Raw genomic sequence first — 18,891 nt, 5'->3', positions numbered from 1 at the left:
TCATCCTCCTCGCGTATCTCCATGACACCGTATCAAAGCCATGGGAAGAAAATCGAACTGCAAGCAGACAACTACGTACCAGACACCACTATGTACTACTAACACAACAGAACGAACATAAACGGAACATGAGCGACACCGTTACATCAGTAGACTTCCTCCTTTCCTGTAGTAACAAGTAGTCATTGCAGAATCTAATTGAGAGCTTGTATGTCAAGTTACAGATTTGGGAGATACGGATAAAACGGATTTTCCCAATTATTGGATAAATATTATGGGTAAGTACCCATGCATCTATACTGTTTTCAGTGGGTTCACCTACAAAATTTATATTTTTACTCCCGGCAAAAGAATGTGTAAATAAATGTCACATGCAACTCTTGATGCGAACCCAGGCAGGCATCATCGATGGATTCTACTCGTGGTAGAAAACTGGTGACATTTATCTTGCGCAAAGCAAAAAAAGCCTCTATTCCGAAGCCTTGTTGGCACCGTGTGCATTTATGAGTTGCTTCTGTACATCTTGGGAAACAGGTGAGTGCTCCATGTATTCCATAGTGAATTCGCCTTTACCCTATCGGACAATGATGTGTAATACAATAATAAGCATTGCCAACTCCTGACGGTATTCTTCAGAAATAATGCAGGAAAACGAATGCTTACCTGTGTCATGGAGCGAAGGGCTGTAGAATATCCGAACATATTGTTTAGAGGGACCTTCAAAGAAAAAGGTTCTTTCATCAGCCATGACTAGTGATGTTCATACAAGTGGTAGAAAGAATAGTACTGTTAGAAACAAGTCCCACAAAGAAGATACGATATAAGAGCTAGTCTTCTAAAAGATCTTTATAATGGCCGAAAATACTCGGCAGGATAACCTTAAAGAAAAACTCAAATGAATCTTAGCCAAAGCTTAATAAGATTTTTTTATCTAGAAACCATGTTAAAGAAAGATAATGACATCCACTGAAGCCATTATAGCATCACAAATCTTCTAACTACATAAAATTTCAAGGCGACAATGCGAGCTACCATGGCAAACTCAGGTCACAGAGAACATGCATAATATATCAAGATTCTTGGCATTCAGGTTGTGGAAAGTGCCTTAAAGAGCCCCAGACTAATCCAGATTCAACCAAGGACACCTCTTCCGATCACATACTGAATCTGACCAGAACGCTAAAGCCTCTTTATACTTTCAAAATCGTCTCGAATAATCTTAAAAGTATACCCCCAAACAAACTCACATATTAAGGAGACAGTTAAATAAGCCAAAAAACCCAACAAGATAATCCAGGGCTCAATATGTTTCAGGATGCATCATGTTTAATTTTTACATGCTAACAGATAATTTAGTTGAGAAATAGATAGAGTTTACATACATGAGCAACAACCACAGTATCATCACCATCCTGATCATTACCAACAATGATACCTTTCCTCCTGTCATTCATATGAAGTTATGGTCCACAAACTATTCATAAAGGTTCAGATATACAATAACCAATTAGAACACACTGGATGATGGAATACTCACTTGTTAATATCACCAGTTACAGTGCCCTGGAATTCTGTTGGCACTTTCAATTCCACTTTCATCACAGGTTCTAAAATGACAGGGTTTGCTGCAGAATAACACTATTCAAGAAATATAAAGTCAGATATCTAGTATCATTTTTCCCATAAAGAAAACGACATGACTATCTCAAGTTCTTCATTACAGCAAACTATAACATTTTGGATTTTGTGAAATTTAGAAGGGAAGAGGGCGCAACAGCAAGAATAATCAACCTTTCTAAATGCATAGATCGCTGCTAGCTTAAATGCAAGCTCACTGGAATCAACAGCATGCGAGGCTCCATCTGTCAGTACTATTCGAACATTTTCAACAGGATGCCCGATCAATGAACCCCTGGGCAATAATATATTCATGATTAACATATCATTCTGAAGAAATTAACAGAAATGAAAATCAAGTGTTACCCACGAGTTGCTAGCTTCTGTGAACCCTTTCTCAATAGCAGGGATGAAGTTTGAAGGTATTGCTTGCCCAATGATATGATTGTCAAATTCAAACTTCGTAGAAGAACCCAATGGTAGAGGTTCAATATATCTGATCGAAGTAAAAAAAAAAGATGGAGAGATTAAGAAAGAAGTTGCAGCTACTGATCAGATAAAAGCCATAAATGATATTTTACATGTCAACTGATATACAAAAACAGGTATCAGAGGTCAAGATACTGTATTAAGATAAAAATTTCGGCACGGAGGTTTTTTTTTTCCAAATATTATCAATCACATTAGTCACCAACATTTCAGTAGGTCTTGGTGATTAGCCAAAGAAACTGAAAAACTGAACCAGAATGGACCTATTAGGCTCTTTTCTTTTTTCAGGACCATAAATGTAACATAAAAAGACCTTGTGAAAACTAAGAATACCAACTTGTACCCCATTAATGTAACAAAAAAAGACCTTGTGAAAATCTAAACCAATGGGCCTCATGGCCCATCCACTTCTATTCTTGGTTTCCATGATGTCTGACCCAATAATACCACATGGATCATCATTTCCACAACATGTGAAAACTAAGAAACCAAAGATGTTTCCCTCAAAATATTTCATGCAAGTTCTACCAACTTGTAACTCATCAATTTTCTTAGCCTCGGAAGATGAAAAACAATCTCCTATATTTCAAAACTCTTATTACCTTTTCTTATTATTAGGTTTCTCAAATAATTATGACGGCAAACCTCCGAATGCAAGTCATCAACCTTAAGGCTTGAATCTTAAACTCACATGGGGAAACAGATCAAGTCGCATTACAACCTCTCCTTGACAACAAGCACCCTCCAATCTGGTTATAGCCACACGATCTGATGGCTGTGATTACTTACCCTCCAAACTCGGTCTTCATGGCTTCAAGTTCAGTAGACTTTGTTATTTATAAATTGAGCTCTGAACCAGATTATTACTTTTTATTATTAAACTTCACATAATTGAGCTAGTGTGCTCTCTTGAATTGTCACACAACATTCCTCCTTCTGTTCGTCCACTGAAAAACAAAATTGAACCAAAATACTCTTTTGAAAAAAATATAATCTAAGAACCAGATAACAGAGTGAAAGTAAAATGGAACCAATATGAATTGAACTTAACTAAAAACCTGCTCTGGTTTGAAATTTTGGGTTCCACAATTCACAGCAGGCATAGTAAATAAAAAATGAAAACAAAACCGTAACATAGTAAATCATAATTAACTAAAATGGGGTCCTTTAGTTTCTAATGAGGCATCCAGTGAGACAACTACGAACTTGCAGACGAATGTCTCTTAGGTCCATCCATGACTTGACATTTATGTTGCAACTAATCATTTTGAAGTGTTAGAATAAACTTTTAATAGGATAGGTAACACATGATTCATGAAGATAGAGGAATACTTGTTTTCATATATGCATCTACAATTTCAAAAATTAAGAAAAAGAAAATAATTAATAACAAACGTCTCTTAGGTCCATCATGACTCGACAATTATGTAGCTTTTGATAGGATAAGTATCACATGATTCATGTATCTAGGATTACTTGTTTTCATATATGCATCAAAAATGTCAAAAATTAAGAAAAAGAAAAATTAATATTAACATATCATATTTATGCTTACCCACAAACACGTCCATATTGACCTTGACCTCCACTTTGCTTCTTATGAAGATAATCAAACTCAGCACGTTGTGTAATTGTCTCCCTAAAATTAACCCGAGGCTTTCCAACTTTTGCATCGACCTTCATATTCACATACAAGCAAAACTTAGTTAAGAAATTTTGTTACAAGAAAATACAAGCATTTAAAATACTGAAAAAAGTTTATATTCACTGGTCAACAAAGAATATTAAGGTGATCTTTATCACAACACTTGAAAGTTAATTGGAGTGTAGTAGAATGATCTACCATGTACATAATAGCACATTAGCACTCAATGTTAGAAAGAAAAACTCACTTTGTACTCTCTTCGTATGCGCTCAACATAAATGTCCAAATGCAACTCTCCCATTCCAGATATAATTGTCTGTAACAAATGATGACAATTTTCTAAATTTGTACCTCTAAAGAAACAACGATATAAAAGTTAAACTGACCTGACCACTTTCAACATCCAATCCAACACGAAACGTTGGATCCTCTTTCTGAAATCGATTTAGAGCTTTTGAAAACTAGAGGAATAGAAACGTTAGTATTTTAACTTAAAGAATAATGTAGTTAAACAAAAAACATTCACATAATTACTTGTCCACCAGAATCTTTAGATACAGGTGAAACCGCCAAAGACATCACTGGTTCAGGAACACTCATAGATGTCATTGTATATCTAACTGAACCATCTGTAAAGGTATCACCTGAGGGAAAATGCAAAAACATTATTTCAAGCTCAACAAAAAGCATTAGAAGGTCATTCAAAACATAAAAACAAAGCAATCGAATAAAAAGCTTACCTGATGCACAATCCACACCAAAGACTGCGACAATCTGCCCAGCATGGGCTTCTTGAATATCCTGTAGAACAAAGAGCAAACACTAGCTTTAAGCCTGAAAGCATTGAAGAATCTATTTAGTATGATATACACCAGTACAAGATAAAGTTGCAGTTTTATATATCAGGAATGCAAACATCAGAACCCAAATTTAATCAGCTATATGGACAACATTATAGAATTGAACATGTCAACCAACCTCCATCTCGTCAGAATGCATCCTAACCAAACGAGGAACCTGAATAACAAAAAACCTCAAATTAATGTTTAAATCAGAAAGACAACAACATAGTAGAAGGCAAATATTTGCATAAAAGTCCCAGATGAAGACTTGTCATACTGCCAAGTGCCAACTAGCAGAACTACACCATATGCATATGGAGACAACTACAGATGCATCATAGAGTTCAGGAACTAGACTTACTACTTCAGCCAGAAGGTTTTATTGGACAAGCTTAACTACCTGAAGAATATGACTAACTGCACTACCAATCAAATTCAAGATTGAAACAACATTAGCACACACCATCACACATATTTGAAGGAACACAAGCAAAAATTTCTCAACCTTCGAAAAAGTTGGCAATGAAACTTAAGTCAGTATACAACATCCGTAAAGTAAATTATTAAACGTACATGCAATAACTTTATGCAACTTCTCAGAAGGTCTAGTATTGGTCCATATGATGAAGAGTTTTAATAGCAAAATAAGCACGAATAGCACTACTAGATAGAGTCATTAGGACAAATCATGTTGTTCCCTAGCCAACAAAGAATAGGCATGCATACCAAGAACTGATTACTGAAGGAAGTTTACACTATTATTCTCATACAACAACGTAATTATAGTAATCTTATTTGAAGAAAAATGACCAAGAATAGGAAAAAAGAAACCAGAAAAAGAATATCAAAGAACAAATACTGATAACTGGCTGCATTAAAACCCAAGGAATCAAGTACTGATAACTGGCAACATATAGCAGTAAAAATGATAATCAAATCTCACTTTAATCTTCTTCCCGGTGTTTACATTGATAATAAAGTCACCTTTTCGAATAACACCTTCATAGATTCTGCCAAAACAAGTGAGCTGAATTAGTAAATTTATTTCATTAATTTTCTAGAAGCTATGCTTATAAAAAATACAAATAAAAGTAGCTGAAGTAGAACTGTCTTAAACCAGAAATGAGAATTACCTTAGATATGTCAGCTGACCAAAACGTCCTTCTTCCAGTTTGAAAGCCAAGGCAACAAGTGGCCCTGATGGAGTTCCAGGCAACAAAATCTGTAACATAATCCAGAAGAAAAAGTTACTGCTTCCTTAAAATTAATTGGGAAATAAAAATTACAAATAAAATACAGGAAACTAGTACCTTTTCTTCAGATTTGTTTTGATCGAGGGCATAGTTCTCAACTTCAGTTGGACATGGCAAATAATTGAGAACTCCATCTAAAAGCGGTTGTACGCCCTATATATTGCAATCAAAATGAGTATTACTGATCATCTCAGCTGCATATTGAACAATATGTGATATCTAATGATGAATTCATAAAGACAATATTTGGCAAACAGTGCACATGATGCCATTAGGAGTTAAAAGTAATAATCTAACTGAACTCACCAACGAAAGTTATGACCTACGTTTGTTGTAATTTTAAGGAAGAATAGCTTTAAGAATAACAATTGGAAGGGCTTGACAACATGCTATAAAGTCCAAACTGCAAGTATTTTCAGGTAGCTGAAATTTCAACAAAAGCATCAACGTTCTTTTATCAAGGCAGATAACAAGATTATCAATATTTGATTCACTATGTAGTATTTTCATCTGTACCATGAAGATATTTAAAAGAGATAATAAGCTTTAAAAATCCGGCTGAAATATACTTCACGGCCATTCTAGTTAACCCATAATAACACCAAAGTGCTAGTACTACCAACATAGTGACTTGGTACCAAGACAGTCTATGTAACCAAGGTACAAAGCTAGCACAAACAAGCTCATGTTGGTTGGCAAGGTACATGCTGATCAGGCACATTAAAAACATGAGAGCATGCTGCAGAATGGGAACACTCATAAATTAGGATAATATATTAAAAACTCAAAAATTCAAACTGCTAGAAACATTGACAATTTGAACAACTTACTTTAAATATAATAGCCTTTGCTTTGGGGCAACACAATATCTGAGATGATCTTTATGCTCTCCGGAATTTTTTTGGTTATATCTTATAACATAACATGTGAACTACTTTTGTTGAACCCCTCGACATATATGCATGAAATCTGAAAGCTTCTGAAACTAGTTTGATCGAAGTGACAGTAAGTTGAACACTTTGTATTATACATTTTGGTCAAAGTAAACTTTCCTTGATGTGAAATATATAAATTAACCAACCAGGAAGTAACAAAGCAATTTCAAACATAAGGTTAACTTAACACCCAAAAAAAAGAAAGGAAACAACGATAAGCTTAATAGTTAAGTATTCAAGAACCTTATTCTTGAAAGCACTTCCCATGTAGACTGGAACAAATTTGCGTGTGACTGTTGCTCTGCGAATTGCCATCTGACCAGAGTAACATGATGTAATAAACATTAATGTGACTAAAATAAAATAATAATCAAATATAAATGTAGATTCAGTACCACTACTACTGATAATTATTTTGTCAAAAAGTTATTCATGTACCAATTAAAAAAACAAAGTCATTTCACAAAGTAGGCTTGCATTGCATTCTAGCAGGATAAATAAATTTTCACCAATCCTCATTCTACTAGCTGTATGGGCCATAAAATAACCTTCTAGCACTCAGGTCAAGCCCCATGGTAAAAGTGCTGACCCGATCCATGTCAAGTCATTTGATGTTCACTAACATCTCTGTCGAACCTTATGCTAGTGTCAGCATATTCTATATCAAAGTCAAGTTCAATTGAGAAAAGCAAAATCAGCAGCAAAAAGAGAACATAGTGGATACAAACTCAAACATCAAATCATAAATAGGAATCTAGAAAGCAAGCATTGTTGTAGATGTCAAACAACGTGGGCAGGCCACCATTATCAAGACTTCCTATTGGGAAGGAATTTTGTATCCTTGACATCTAATTGAGAGAAGTACGAAGCTGAAACTTAATCCACCCATTTCACTACTGCTTTGTGCCCCAAACAAACATAAATGGAGTAAAAAGCGAACAATAGCACAATGCTGTAAGCACATATTCCAGTTGTACCCTGAGGTCAACAGGAGATATTGGTTCATCATTCAGAAAAGCTTCAGCAAGTTGATCATCTACTTCAGAAACAACTTCAATAAGCTCGCGCCGCTTTTCTGTAACCAATGCCTCCAAATTTTGTGGGATATCAGCTGCTGTGACTTTCTCACTGAATAGTCAAAAAGGCATGACAACCATCAATAACATGTATCAAGAAACTTCTATTTAAGACATTTGTAACTGAGAAAGATTGGGATATCAGTGTACCCATTGGCTCCATGGAAGTAATATGCTTTCATTTCTACAAGATCTACAAGCCCCTGAAACTCCTCTTCCAATCCAATTGGAACTTGCACCGCTGCACTATGATGACGAAGCTTAGACCTTGCCTAGAAAGAACTTTTGTATCAGAATTACACTGCTTAAAACTCCAAAAATAGCTTTCTAATATGAACATAACATTGAAACATGATATTTTCCCATATGAATGCAACATTTAAATGTATGATCAGCTTCAAAAAACAATAAGAACCACTGCAAAATCTTTCCTTGCATCCCATAATCAATTTACAACTTAAGTTGTTCAAATTCTACCATAAATGAAAATCACTGTCCTTATAATGTCCAATGTTGTATTTAAAACAAAAGTAACTCTGTAGAGAATGCATACTAGAGAAGAAGAGGAAAACTTAACAGCCAGTGCATTGGGAAACAGGTACTGAAGAACAATACTCATCATTGGAAAAAATTCATCAATACATTTGATCTGAGATTCACCTGCTCCAGAAACACTTATAATTCATACAAAATATATTAAGATAACCTTTCATAAAGTCATTAATCTACATTTTCAGTTATCTGCGCCCACAGACTAGGTTATCAGTTCCCACCACTAGAAAATTTCATTGATTTATCATACTAAGAAAATGACTATTTTACTTCATAAAACCAAAGCAATTTACAAACAACAAGTAACACAAAAGAATATGTGAACTGCAGAACTTTCATGATTGTTAATATCACCTTCGGATTGTGGTTGCTTATGGCAACAGAGACCATTCAATGGTACAAGACTAGAGGACAGACCAAAAAAATTGCTTATAGGAGAATAGTATCCTTTGTTAATAAGAACAAAAAATGGTTTCTTAGAGAAAGAGCCACTGACCATTTAGAGCTCGGGTTTAAATCAGATGTGGCATTACACATTCACGACGAAAGGCTATTTCCATTGTTTTACCTATCACGTCATGTTGTCACGATACGGTCTTACTAAATTTCCAAAGAGAGACTCTTTTGCTAATTATTTTTTGAATAATGAATCACAATTGCGATTAAAATGTTATAAAGTTTCACCTGATTAAGAACCTTCCAGGGATCAGCTCCCATTCGATCTAACTTGTTGATGAAAGCAAGTCTTGGAACTTCATATCTTCTCATCTGGCGATCAACCGTGATTGATTGACTTTGTACACCTCCAACACTACAGAGCACCAAAATAGCACCATCAAGAACACGCAAAGCTCTTTCAACTTCAATGGTGAAGTCCACGTGGCCTGGAGTATCAATGATATTAATCTGCATGGAATTTAAAGTGATTTATCAGAATCCTTTTCAAGTATTTTTTGTATCGTCGTGAATCAAATTGTATAGGAGAGATACAGAGAGAAAGGACACTGGCGGAGTGGGCAATCAAAAATATTTAAACAAATAATAACAGACCTTCATGACAGTTCATACCAACTTGCTCAAAAGTAAATATTCAACTCGTTCCACCATCAAATTCCACTCGGAGATGCAGATTTTAATCAGAAGAAGGCTACCTGATATCCGTTCCAAGTGCAGTAGGTAGCTGCGGACTGGATGGTGATCCCCTTCTCCCTCTCCAAGTCCATCGAATCCATCTTCGCGCCAACTCCGTCCCTCCCTCGGACCTCATGGATCTCGTGGATCCTACCCGTGTAAAAGAGCACCCGCTCGGTGAGGGTGGTCTTCCCCGAGTCGATGTGGGCGGAGATCCCGATGTTCCGCACCCTATCCATTGCCTCCTTCCACCATGGTTCCTTTTCCTCATTGGCCCGCGCCGCGGTCGACATCGCCCGCCAGCCGCTGCCCAGCTCGGCGCCATTGAGGACGAGGACGGCAAGCGGGCGGAACCTGTTGCTCTCCGAGCCGCGGAGGGAGGAGAGGAGGCGGGTGGCGGAGGATCTCGCCATCGTAGACGGCGGCGGATTAGGTGCGCCTAAACCCTAATCGACTCTAAACCACCGCCAACTCTTTCAACGTTGCGTCCGTCTTTGTTCAACCATGGGATGTGGTTACGTTTCTCCGCAGGAGCTTCTAAATCCTAAACTATGTCAGGGTCTTGTATGCATATATGCTACTTAGAATTGTGGTATCTCTATGTATACCCCTCACGTATAATACATGTATGTATATTTTTTTATTAATTTAAAAATGACATTATCCTTATTTTTGTTCTTAATATAATTGTTTTATGAGAATATATATCCAATGGAAATAAATACTCGTGGACTTTACATTAAATAAAATTATTCTGAAATTTATTTCATCTCAATTATGTTTAAACCTATTTGATCAGATAATAACGTCGATCAATCGTTATCTAACACATGACCTTTGCATGATACCAAAATTGGAAAGAGATAGAGACTATTCCTCGTCGGCTCATGTGGACAAGGGTCCATCGTAGGTATTTGCAAGTTGTCTCTCCTCATTGTCACGAAGAAAAGACTAAGGAAATATTTAATAAAATATTTTATCCCTTTATAACCATATATAAAAGCTCATTTTTAGTGTAGTCGAAAGGGATCATTTTTCATCATTCACATCCACATAAACTCATCTTATGTTACTAACTTGGGCATCGGATGAACCAAATCGGGAAACCTCTTTCGACCTCAGTCTTCGTACATGTGGCACCTCTAAAGCTTGGTGTTTCCACCTCGGAAGCACATTAGATAGCCTTACACACATGGGTCTATACCACGTTAGGCTAACCAAGATATTAACGATATTTTTTTCATAATATTATTAGTACTAAAAGGAAGACCCAATATCATAAGAATGCTCATTCGTCGATCTTCCCGATGAATGCTCGAGCAAAAAGGCTTTGCTCCCAACATATAGTACTTTCACCCAAGGGAGCAGCAACCATCCTTTTCACACACCGGTACATTTAGTGCGACATTGACACCGATGAGATACTTGATATATAGTCTCTCATCCCAACGATGGCCCTGAACCACATACTCGTTCTCATCAAGGTGTTCTTAAACATCACTCAACAAGTGTCGATGCTAACAACATAATATAAACTATCTTTTATCTTTTGACTCAGTTAGGCTTAATAAGTGGTGCCACCAACTTACTTGTAGTTTGCAGCTCCATTGCCACTGGCACTCATTGAGATTCCTCAATCAAATATGGTGCCAAGTTCTCAAGAGCGCCTAAGGCCTATCAAACCGTTAATCAAGAGAGCACTCTAATCCCCAACCATAGAATATAATAGACTACACCACCGCCAATCTATCTCGTTTAAATTTAAGGCCCAATTAGTGGACTCAACGGAGGATTCTTTGAATATCTAATTATGACAAATGGACTGTTATTTGGAGGGGATATAATGAGAGCTCCATCAATTCGAATGAGAGTCACTGGTTAACCTCACCTCGGGTCATTTATCATTCACCAAAAAATTCTATGATGAATCAGTTTCATCATGATTTTGTCTCTTATACTTAGAGGCATTCAATGGTAATGCTGATCCGATGAAACACATTATAATTTTTAATCGTATATCACGATATGACATCTTAAATGCCCTAATATGTCACATATTCTTAACCATATTAAGAGGTATAGCATGAGAATAGAGCACTCTTATGATGTTGCTTTCTATCTAGCCGGTGAGGGAGTTCAAATTTCAGTTAGGAATATACGTCCTTGAACCTTAGCGGCAATACTCCTCAAACTCAGGTAGGAGGAGGAAGAAACACTTGCAGACTCCATCGCTTTATTCACTAATGAATTCCGAGGCATAGTAGATGTTCATTCATTACTCATAATATATACATTCATAATGAGACTCAAGTTTTCTCGTCTCATTTGATCATAGATAGAAATACCACCAGCGACTATACACACTTCAAATAGCCAATCAATATATTACTGTTGAGGCACTGGTCTTAAGAAAGCATGAGGAGCTACGTAAGAGGCCAAAGCATGAGCGATTACAATCAATCCTAATCTCGAGATCACTACAGTAACAGAGAACTGAATGATGGAAGTTTCCTTATCTAAGGTTTGAGCTTACCACTCTAAATATAATTAGAACTATAGTTTTTCAATAAATAAAATAGAAGATACTCTTAATGAACCCTCACCCAATCAAAACCCTATTGACAAAATGAGATATGTCCAAATACTATTGGTTTTACTAAGATTATGGCTATGATGCTGAAGATTATTATCAATTAAAAAAACAAATTGAAGAACTTATCGAAGACACCTCATGTGCTGTGTTCAAAAAGTGTGGTATATCGGATGAGTGGGTAGATTTCTATGTTGAGTTCATTATTTAGTTTTGATATGGAATATGCTAATGTCAATCACAATCCGCTAGTTAACTACCATAAAAAGTCTAACATAAGGAACATAGTGCCTACGTCATTCCTTCCCTGCAACTAATGGTAGGGCAGCAACCTGTTGCCCCCAACCCCCAACATATCATAACCCAAGGGAGGTGGTATGGGACAGACATTAGTGACAGTAGCCCCTTGGTGATTAAACTTGCTTGTGCCCCCCTGGTTGGCTCACACAGATGACAATAGTTCGGTTATCCCTGACAGTAGCTAGGATAGACAAGCGATGCCCCTACAGTCATCCTTAACTGACGATACAGCATAGGGGTTCGTACGAATCAATCGTCCACTTGAATGCACCACATGGGAACATACGAGTCGATCATTCATATAAATGCATCATAAAACAGTGTACAGGCTAGTCCTCATTAACCATCAATCCCCTTCATCGGTTGCTTAGGTATAAAAGCTAGTCCCTGAGACTTGAATAGGGATCAGACTCGAACCCACCAGTATTTCAACCTTACAAAAAATTAACTTTACCATTAAAAGGGTCGAGTCGGGAAATCTTCCATGGAGCTAACCGCTTATGCAGAATCCCCGAAGAGATCAAGGCCCACCTTAGCTTACCCCCAGAACCCCGAGAAGTCTAGAGCCAACCTTGTTTCGACTTAGGAGCTATCTTGGACACTCAACTGCCACCTTGGAATTGCTTTGGTCAAAGCTTCCCTTATTCTAACGTGGGCTACTCGGATGATTTTTTATCGACAACATCAGGATAGTAAAAAAATTGATGAGATAACGTTTTAATTTCAAAATATTAAAACACGACGCAAGTAACATCATTTTTTACTCATGCATTTGCAGATGATGATGTTCAAATGAAAAAAAAAATCAAGAAATTCATGGATATGGTTTGATCGACGACCCTATAATGCATATAGGACAACTATAATAACAAGAATAATAAAACTATAAGTTTCAACTATTTAACAACTACAAGTGAAATTAAATGAAATATTCTCATGCACGGGAATCAAAACCTGGCACGAAATCCAAGAGGTGGTAAGCTCCAACATCAGTGGCTCGAGTAATTTCTGCATCGATATCGTGTTGGGGTCTGCAACCTGCCATACCTGTTCGATTCACTCACAGATGTTTCACAGTATGCATGTCCTCGGATGGCTCACGCACCTGAGGCTGCCTTGTCTGGGACCAGATCAGTTAGCTCATGCAAGACAACACCACGCAAGCAAATCGGGCAATATTATCTCGGGTGATTGATATTTGTGGCAATGGATAAGTCTCTGTAACGCACACTGACGAGAGTCATAAATGCCAATTGATCTTGACCTTGTTGAGCGTGAAACTTGCAAGAGGCTGAGGTGAATAGGATGGGAATCAGCCTGAGAGAGAGGAAGAGTTGATAGTCACCAGCTAAGGTTTTGAAAATCTTGAAGACAGTGCCATTGTAACCATATCCACATCTTATCCCCACCCTTCCATGTCTTACATTCCATCTGTTGCAGCCATTTCTTGTCATGCAGCCAACCAGAGCTTAAATCTCGGATAAGAAAGGAGTCTGAGCTTTGACTTCTTCCTCTATAAAAACAGCCCTTCCTCCTGTCTCAGAGGATATCTTCTTCTGTGTGCTTGAGCAGCTTGCTACTGTTGTGTAGCAATCATGGTCTCTGCTGATGCCATTCGGACAGGAGTTGGGATCTTAGGTGAGTTGAGTTGGTGCTCCTCGGATTCTTTTATCTGTCCACCAGTGAATACTCTGCGTCTGTGTCGTTAGCAAACATCTATATCGTATCTGTGCATATCTCATATGTGTCTTTGTATTCTTGGGATGTAAGAAGGTGACATGTTTCTCTCCTTTTATTGCTTCGGCAGGAAATGCAATCGCGTTGGGCTTATTTCTTTCGCCAGTGTAAGCATGGATTTACAGAGTCAACAACAATTAAGCTTTGGTTGCACTGGCTCAAAGCTGTTTGTTGTTCCATGAACAGGACGACCTTCGTCAGGATATGGAAGAAGGGATCGGTGGAGCAGTTCTCGCCGATCCCCTACGTCGCCACCTTACTCAACTGCATGATGTGGGTGGTGTATGGACTGCCAATGGTGCACCCGCACAGCATGCTGGTGATCACCATCAACGGGTCGGGACTAGCCATAGAGCTCTCCTACGTGCTCCTCTTCCTCGTCTACTCTCATGGAAGCAAGAGGCTGAAGGTGCTCCTGATGCTGCTCGCCGAGACCGCCTTCGTCGCCGCCGTCGCTCTCCTCGTGCTCACTCTCGCGCACACGCACGAGCGTCGCTCCATGATCGTCGGCGTCCTCTGCGTCTTCTTCGGAACCATGATGTACGCTGCTCCATTATCCGTCATGGTACGTCAACTCAGCACACTCTAACCTTAAGATGATTCATTTTCCTGGATAGCATTTATCGTGGCAGCAATGCAATACGAACAATAAGCCTGTGTTGAGGCGTGACGTGACTGTCCTTTTTCTTTCCCTTCTTCGGATCATTATAACTAATATCTGATATAATTGTGTTGCAGAGGTTGGTGATACAGACCAAGAGCGTGGAGTACATGCCCCTCTTCCTCTCCCTTGCTTCTTTCTTCAACGGCGTTTGCTGGACTGCCTACGCTCTCATCCGTTTCGATCCATACATCACCGTAAGTAGAAGTGGAACTCGCACTGCATTCATACCGACTCCATTACTCGATGTCATGCATTTAGTATGGTTCCGAGATCATGTTAATGGGCATGTCAAAGCAGTCTCATACAGAGTGTTCTGAACAAAACCAGATACTTGCATGGTCATTAATGACCTTCAAAGGAAAGATGATGCCGACACTATTATTTCCTTGTCCTTTGCTTCAGATTCCCAATGGCCTCGGGGTGGTGTTCTCGGTGGCACAGCTGATGCTGTACGCGACGTACTACAAGTCGACGCAGAGGCAGATAGAGGCGGTGAAGAGGAAGACGGAGATGGGTCTGACCGACGTGGTGGTGGTGAAGGGAGACGCAAACAAGGCGGGGAGTGTTCCTTTCGCCGGCGGCAACCCTGAGATCCGTGCGATGTGATGATCACAAAAGGCTTCACATCTTTTTCTGATATCGATGCACAAAGGGATGTATGTTTCTTCTTCTCGATGTTAATCTGAGCTCGGTCGCCGAACAAACCACAGGGAAAGGCTGTTTCCATGACATAAAGAAATCAAATGCAAGGGTGTTTACGTTTTTTTTTCTCTATTTTCGTATTTATTCTGAGTGGAGCTTGCATGCATAAACTTCCAGAAAATAATTATTATGACTATTACATGCATGCTTGCATAAACTTCCAGCAAGATGCTAAATCGATTGTCAAGAAAGAGCAAAAGAGGACAATCTAGATTTTGCTTCTTTGATCACTAAAATTAATTATGTTTATGAATCGCGAATGGTGATCATTAAATAAAAAGAGTGATTCGTAAATCGAAAAGGTAGGATGGATTTCTAGAAAGCTTATCGGGAATCTGGTTTAACTCAAGATAATGTCTTAATAGCTGCATCAAACTAGACATGGATTCATCACTCGTAGCATTATTTTCTCATCATTAAACACAAACACACACACACACACACACACACCACATACGAATATATGTAGTTCTCACCCTGACATTGTTTCTACAGCAAACGAAGCAAGCATGCACGGACTTCGTTCCTTTCTTTCTTACTTTTCTCTTTCTTTTTCTTCTCCGCTGAAAGAGAGTTCCAGGTTACAGAGGGTGGTTGAGCCTCCCCAGAAGAGATTGGCAGATAAGAAGAACGTGGTGGCATATAAATAGTTGCTACAGTATACGTGCTTGGTTCCCATTTATCTGACCCTCAAACGTTCACAGTGGTCCTCCTCCCACGACCTCCGAACGGCGGCGTGCAGTCATCCCCGCCGCAGCTCGAATCAGGGCTGTACCCCGTGTGCCGCCCTGCAAGCCCAACTCCCATATGGCTGGGGCTTCGACCGACCGGATTAATTGTGGCAGACGTCCCTCCGCCGGAGCTCGACGAGTCTGCCATGTTACCCGTCTTGGCTCTCCTGGAGGTGGAGTTCCATTTCGTTACCGGCGGAGCCTGGGCTCGAACCTTGGCCATCGCGGACTGAGTGGCCGCCATGTAGCTCGGAACAGCCGGCTGCCGGCCGGGATCATCTCTGAGGTGGTAGGAATAGTGCATGGGATTTATTGGGCTTCGTCTCCCGGGGTCCATCTCGACCGTCTTCTCCGACAGGCCGTCCATGGCGGTGGCCGTGACGTAGGAGCTCATCGGCTGCGGCGGGGGTGCACCTTGCCGGGCCTCCCACTGTTGGGCGGCCATCCAACGCTCCAGCCAATTCCAGCCCCATTGGGGCTTCTCATGCCACCGCTGTTGCTGCTGCTGCTGCTGCTGATTACACGAGTTTAGGCAAACAGTTCGAATTGCTCAAAGCCACGGGGGGAAGTAAAGGAAGAGACGAATACCTGATAGGTGTAAGCGTAAGCGAGGGCTCTCTCTCGGCGGACGAGGGCGTTATGCTTCCGCTGGGAGTTGACCGCGATGGCGTCCAGGCTTTGCTGTCGCCCGTCCCAGTTCCTCAGTCCCAAACTCTTGGAGTTGTGGCTCTTCATGTAGACACGACGATTGCCTCCTCCATCTGCTTCGTCCTCCTCCTCCTCGTCTTCTTCTTCCATGAGGTGGAAATCTTGGAGGTGGTCTCGTGGCGCTGCCCTCATTTTTGGATGGCGGAATTGGTAAGGGCCATGGTGGGTGGCGGCCGCGGCCGCGGGGAACGGAGAGAAGAGCACGTTGCGGTGGCTGGCGACTTGGAGGCGGCGGTTGCGGACGAGGGCCTGCACGCGGACGAGTGACTGCATGCAGCGCCAGGTCATGTGTGCTTGCTTCCGGACGTGGTGGCCTCTCACGAGCGCCTGCAGCCTCACCAGTCCCCTTAACGCTCGTAATGCCCTCCGAGCCTGCAAATAACTTCGGTTGTCACATATCCTGCAATCTCTTTGCTTCCGCCAATAATACCATGCCCTCCTTGGTGAATAAAAATGCCAACTGAAATCAAAATTATCCGCATTTTGAAGAAGAAAAAGGGAACCACACAAATTCTGCTTATCTTACAATTCTGTATGCAACATCTTGAACTAGGAGACAAAACTACGGAGAATGTGTATGATTGCTGAGAACCAACAGGTTGGTCCATGCTCTTGGTGGAGTTGCTGTAACAGTAGGGCATCCGTGCTCCATGACAATTGTCCTGGGTCACTACCTGGGAACCCCACTTGGTCCTTTCCTAAAGAGAATCCCAGCAGAAACTCATCGTTTTCCTCAAGGAAAAAGATGAATCACACTGCCATGCATCTCTCTGTCATGTTTGCCTTCTTACTAAAGCCAAACTCTACATACTGGTGTGATAAGGTTTATTGAATCCTACACCACCTTTGCACACTGATCCAAAGCAAATCAGATGGCTGTGTTGTTCTATACATAGACCATGGAGTACCCCATGCTGCAACTTTAATTTGTCCATGTGCTCTGAGTTATTGCTTTACCCTCAGTACCCTTCGCCATGGGGCATTGCGAAGATACGATTCGCTTCGCTTCATCTATAATACATAATTGCATATAGGCATCATTATAATTCATCGGTATGATCATCATAAACGGGCTCTAATATAGCGGTTTCTATGTGTTGTAGCGGTGAGACGGTTAATAACGGATGTATGGCTGTCACAGCTACTGTAGCGGCGATACGGTTAACAACGGATGCTACAGCTGTTGCAACAACTAATGACGACACGCGTGCAGGGAAACGCAGGCCTCCCGCACACGACGTGAGGGGCGCAGGGGAATCGCGAAATCCCCGGGGAGGAAACGACGATCAAAACGAGGAAGAAGGGGGAGAGGGATGTCGCTCACCAAGTAACCGCGGTAGACGGACTGGATGACCACCGCTGCTCGCTCCTCCTTCGACGGCCGGACGCAGCCAGCCAGCCGGACGACCCTCGCGGCGGCCTCCGCTGCCGCCGCCGCGGCCCTCGTCGCCGCGGCGATGGCCCGCTCCCGCTCTGCCACCTCCTCCCCCCACCCTCCCCCGCTCTCTTGGTTCGTCGCCTCCGGCGACGTCTCCGCCGGAAAGTGCTCCACCGACACTATCTCCGCCGCAGCGCCGTCGTTCTCTTCCGCCTCCGCCTCCGCCTCCGCATCTGCCTCCCTCTCCCACTGCACGCAAGAAGAAACCAGCAAAGGCGACGTCTCAGGCGCCGACAACTATAAGCTGAGATGAAGACGGAGGGAGGAGGGGAAGGAATACCCGGTGATCGGACGGCGGGGATGAGTCCTTGGGCTTGAAGACCTTCTTCACGGTGGAGAGCCAGCTCGTCTTCTTCCCCATTCTCCTCAGCGGAAGTCTCTGGATCGCACGCAGAGATAGAGAGAGGGAGAGAGAGAGAGGTGGGTGAGGGACAGAGGGAGGAGTGTAAGTGCGGGCTCGTGTGATGTGTGTGTTGTAGGC

At 40.8% G+C, this 18,891-nt stretch overlaps 3 protein-coding genes across 4 annotated transcripts; 1 reads left to right on the top strand and 2 right to left on the bottom strand.

Annotated features, from left to right (window-relative positions):
* Nucleotides 1-162: 162 nt before the first annotated feature.
* Nucleotides 163-10,045, bottom strand: LOC135651690 (elongation factor G, mitochondrial-like). Its single transcript, XM_065172004.1, has 20 exons — nucleotides 9,561-10,045; nucleotides 9,094-9,315; nucleotides 8,008-8,129; nucleotides 7,759-7,909; nucleotides 7,025-7,096; nucleotides 5,904-5,999; nucleotides 5,727-5,815; nucleotides 5,537-5,603; nucleotides 4,730-4,768; nucleotides 4,492-4,552; nucleotides 4,286-4,395; nucleotides 4,138-4,212; nucleotides 3,999-4,067; nucleotides 3,662-3,783; nucleotides 1,988-2,113; nucleotides 1,792-1,912; nucleotides 1,538-1,638; nucleotides 1,383-1,443; nucleotides 664-717; nucleotides 163-574 (listed from the first exon to the last, which is right to left on the bottom strand). The coding sequence occupies exons 1-20, from the start codon at nucleotides 9,951-9,953 to the stop codon at nucleotides 470-472; spliced, it is 2,256 nt and encodes a 751-aa protein (XP_065028076.1). The 5' UTR covers nucleotides 9,954-10,045; the 3' UTR covers nucleotides 163-469.
* A 3,980-nt stretch (nucleotides 10,046-14,025) lies between these two features.
* On the top strand, nucleotides 14,026-15,517 carry LOC135651692 (bidirectional sugar transporter SWEET4-like). Its single transcript, XM_065172006.1, has 5 exons — nucleotides 14,026-14,068; nucleotides 14,238-14,274; nucleotides 14,354-14,732; nucleotides 14,906-15,025; nucleotides 15,234-15,517. The coding sequence occupies exons 1-5, from the start codon at nucleotides 14,026-14,028 to the stop codon at nucleotides 15,435-15,437; spliced, it is 783 nt and encodes a 260-aa protein (XP_065028078.1). The 3' UTR covers nucleotides 15,438-15,517.
* Nucleotides 15,518-15,899: 382 nt separating this feature from the next.
* Nucleotides 15,900-18,891, bottom strand: LOC135650863 (protein IQ-DOMAIN 21-like). 2 transcript variants are annotated; one of them, XM_065170503.1, is made up of 4 exons: nucleotides 18,691-18,891; nucleotides 18,297-18,599; nucleotides 16,853-17,344; nucleotides 15,900-16,778 (listed from the first exon to the last, which is right to left on the bottom strand). In XM_065170503.1, exons 1-4 carry the CDS (start codon nucleotides 18,769-18,771, stop codon nucleotides 16,224-16,226), a joined length of 1,431 nt encoding a protein of 476 aa, XP_065026575.1. In that variant the 5' UTR covers nucleotides 18,772-18,891; the 3' UTR covers nucleotides 15,900-16,223. The 2 variants fall into 2 exon arrangements, with proteins under 2 accessions (XP_065026575.1, XP_065026576.1); XM_065170504.1 differs by having other exon boundaries at nucleotides 15,900-16,775.

The sequence above is a fragment of the Musa acuminata genome, chromosome BXJ3-10 (assembly GCF_036884655.1).
Source record: "Musa acuminata AAA Group cultivar baxijiao chromosome BXJ3-10, Cavendish_Baxijiao_AAA, whole genome shotgun sequence".
Classification (NCBI taxonomy): Eukaryota; Viridiplantae; Streptophyta; class Magnoliopsida; order Zingiberales; family Musaceae; genus Musa; species Musa acuminata.
The sequence above is the reverse complement of the archived record's forward strand: the minus strand, read 5'-3'. Positions and strand labels throughout refer to the sequence as shown.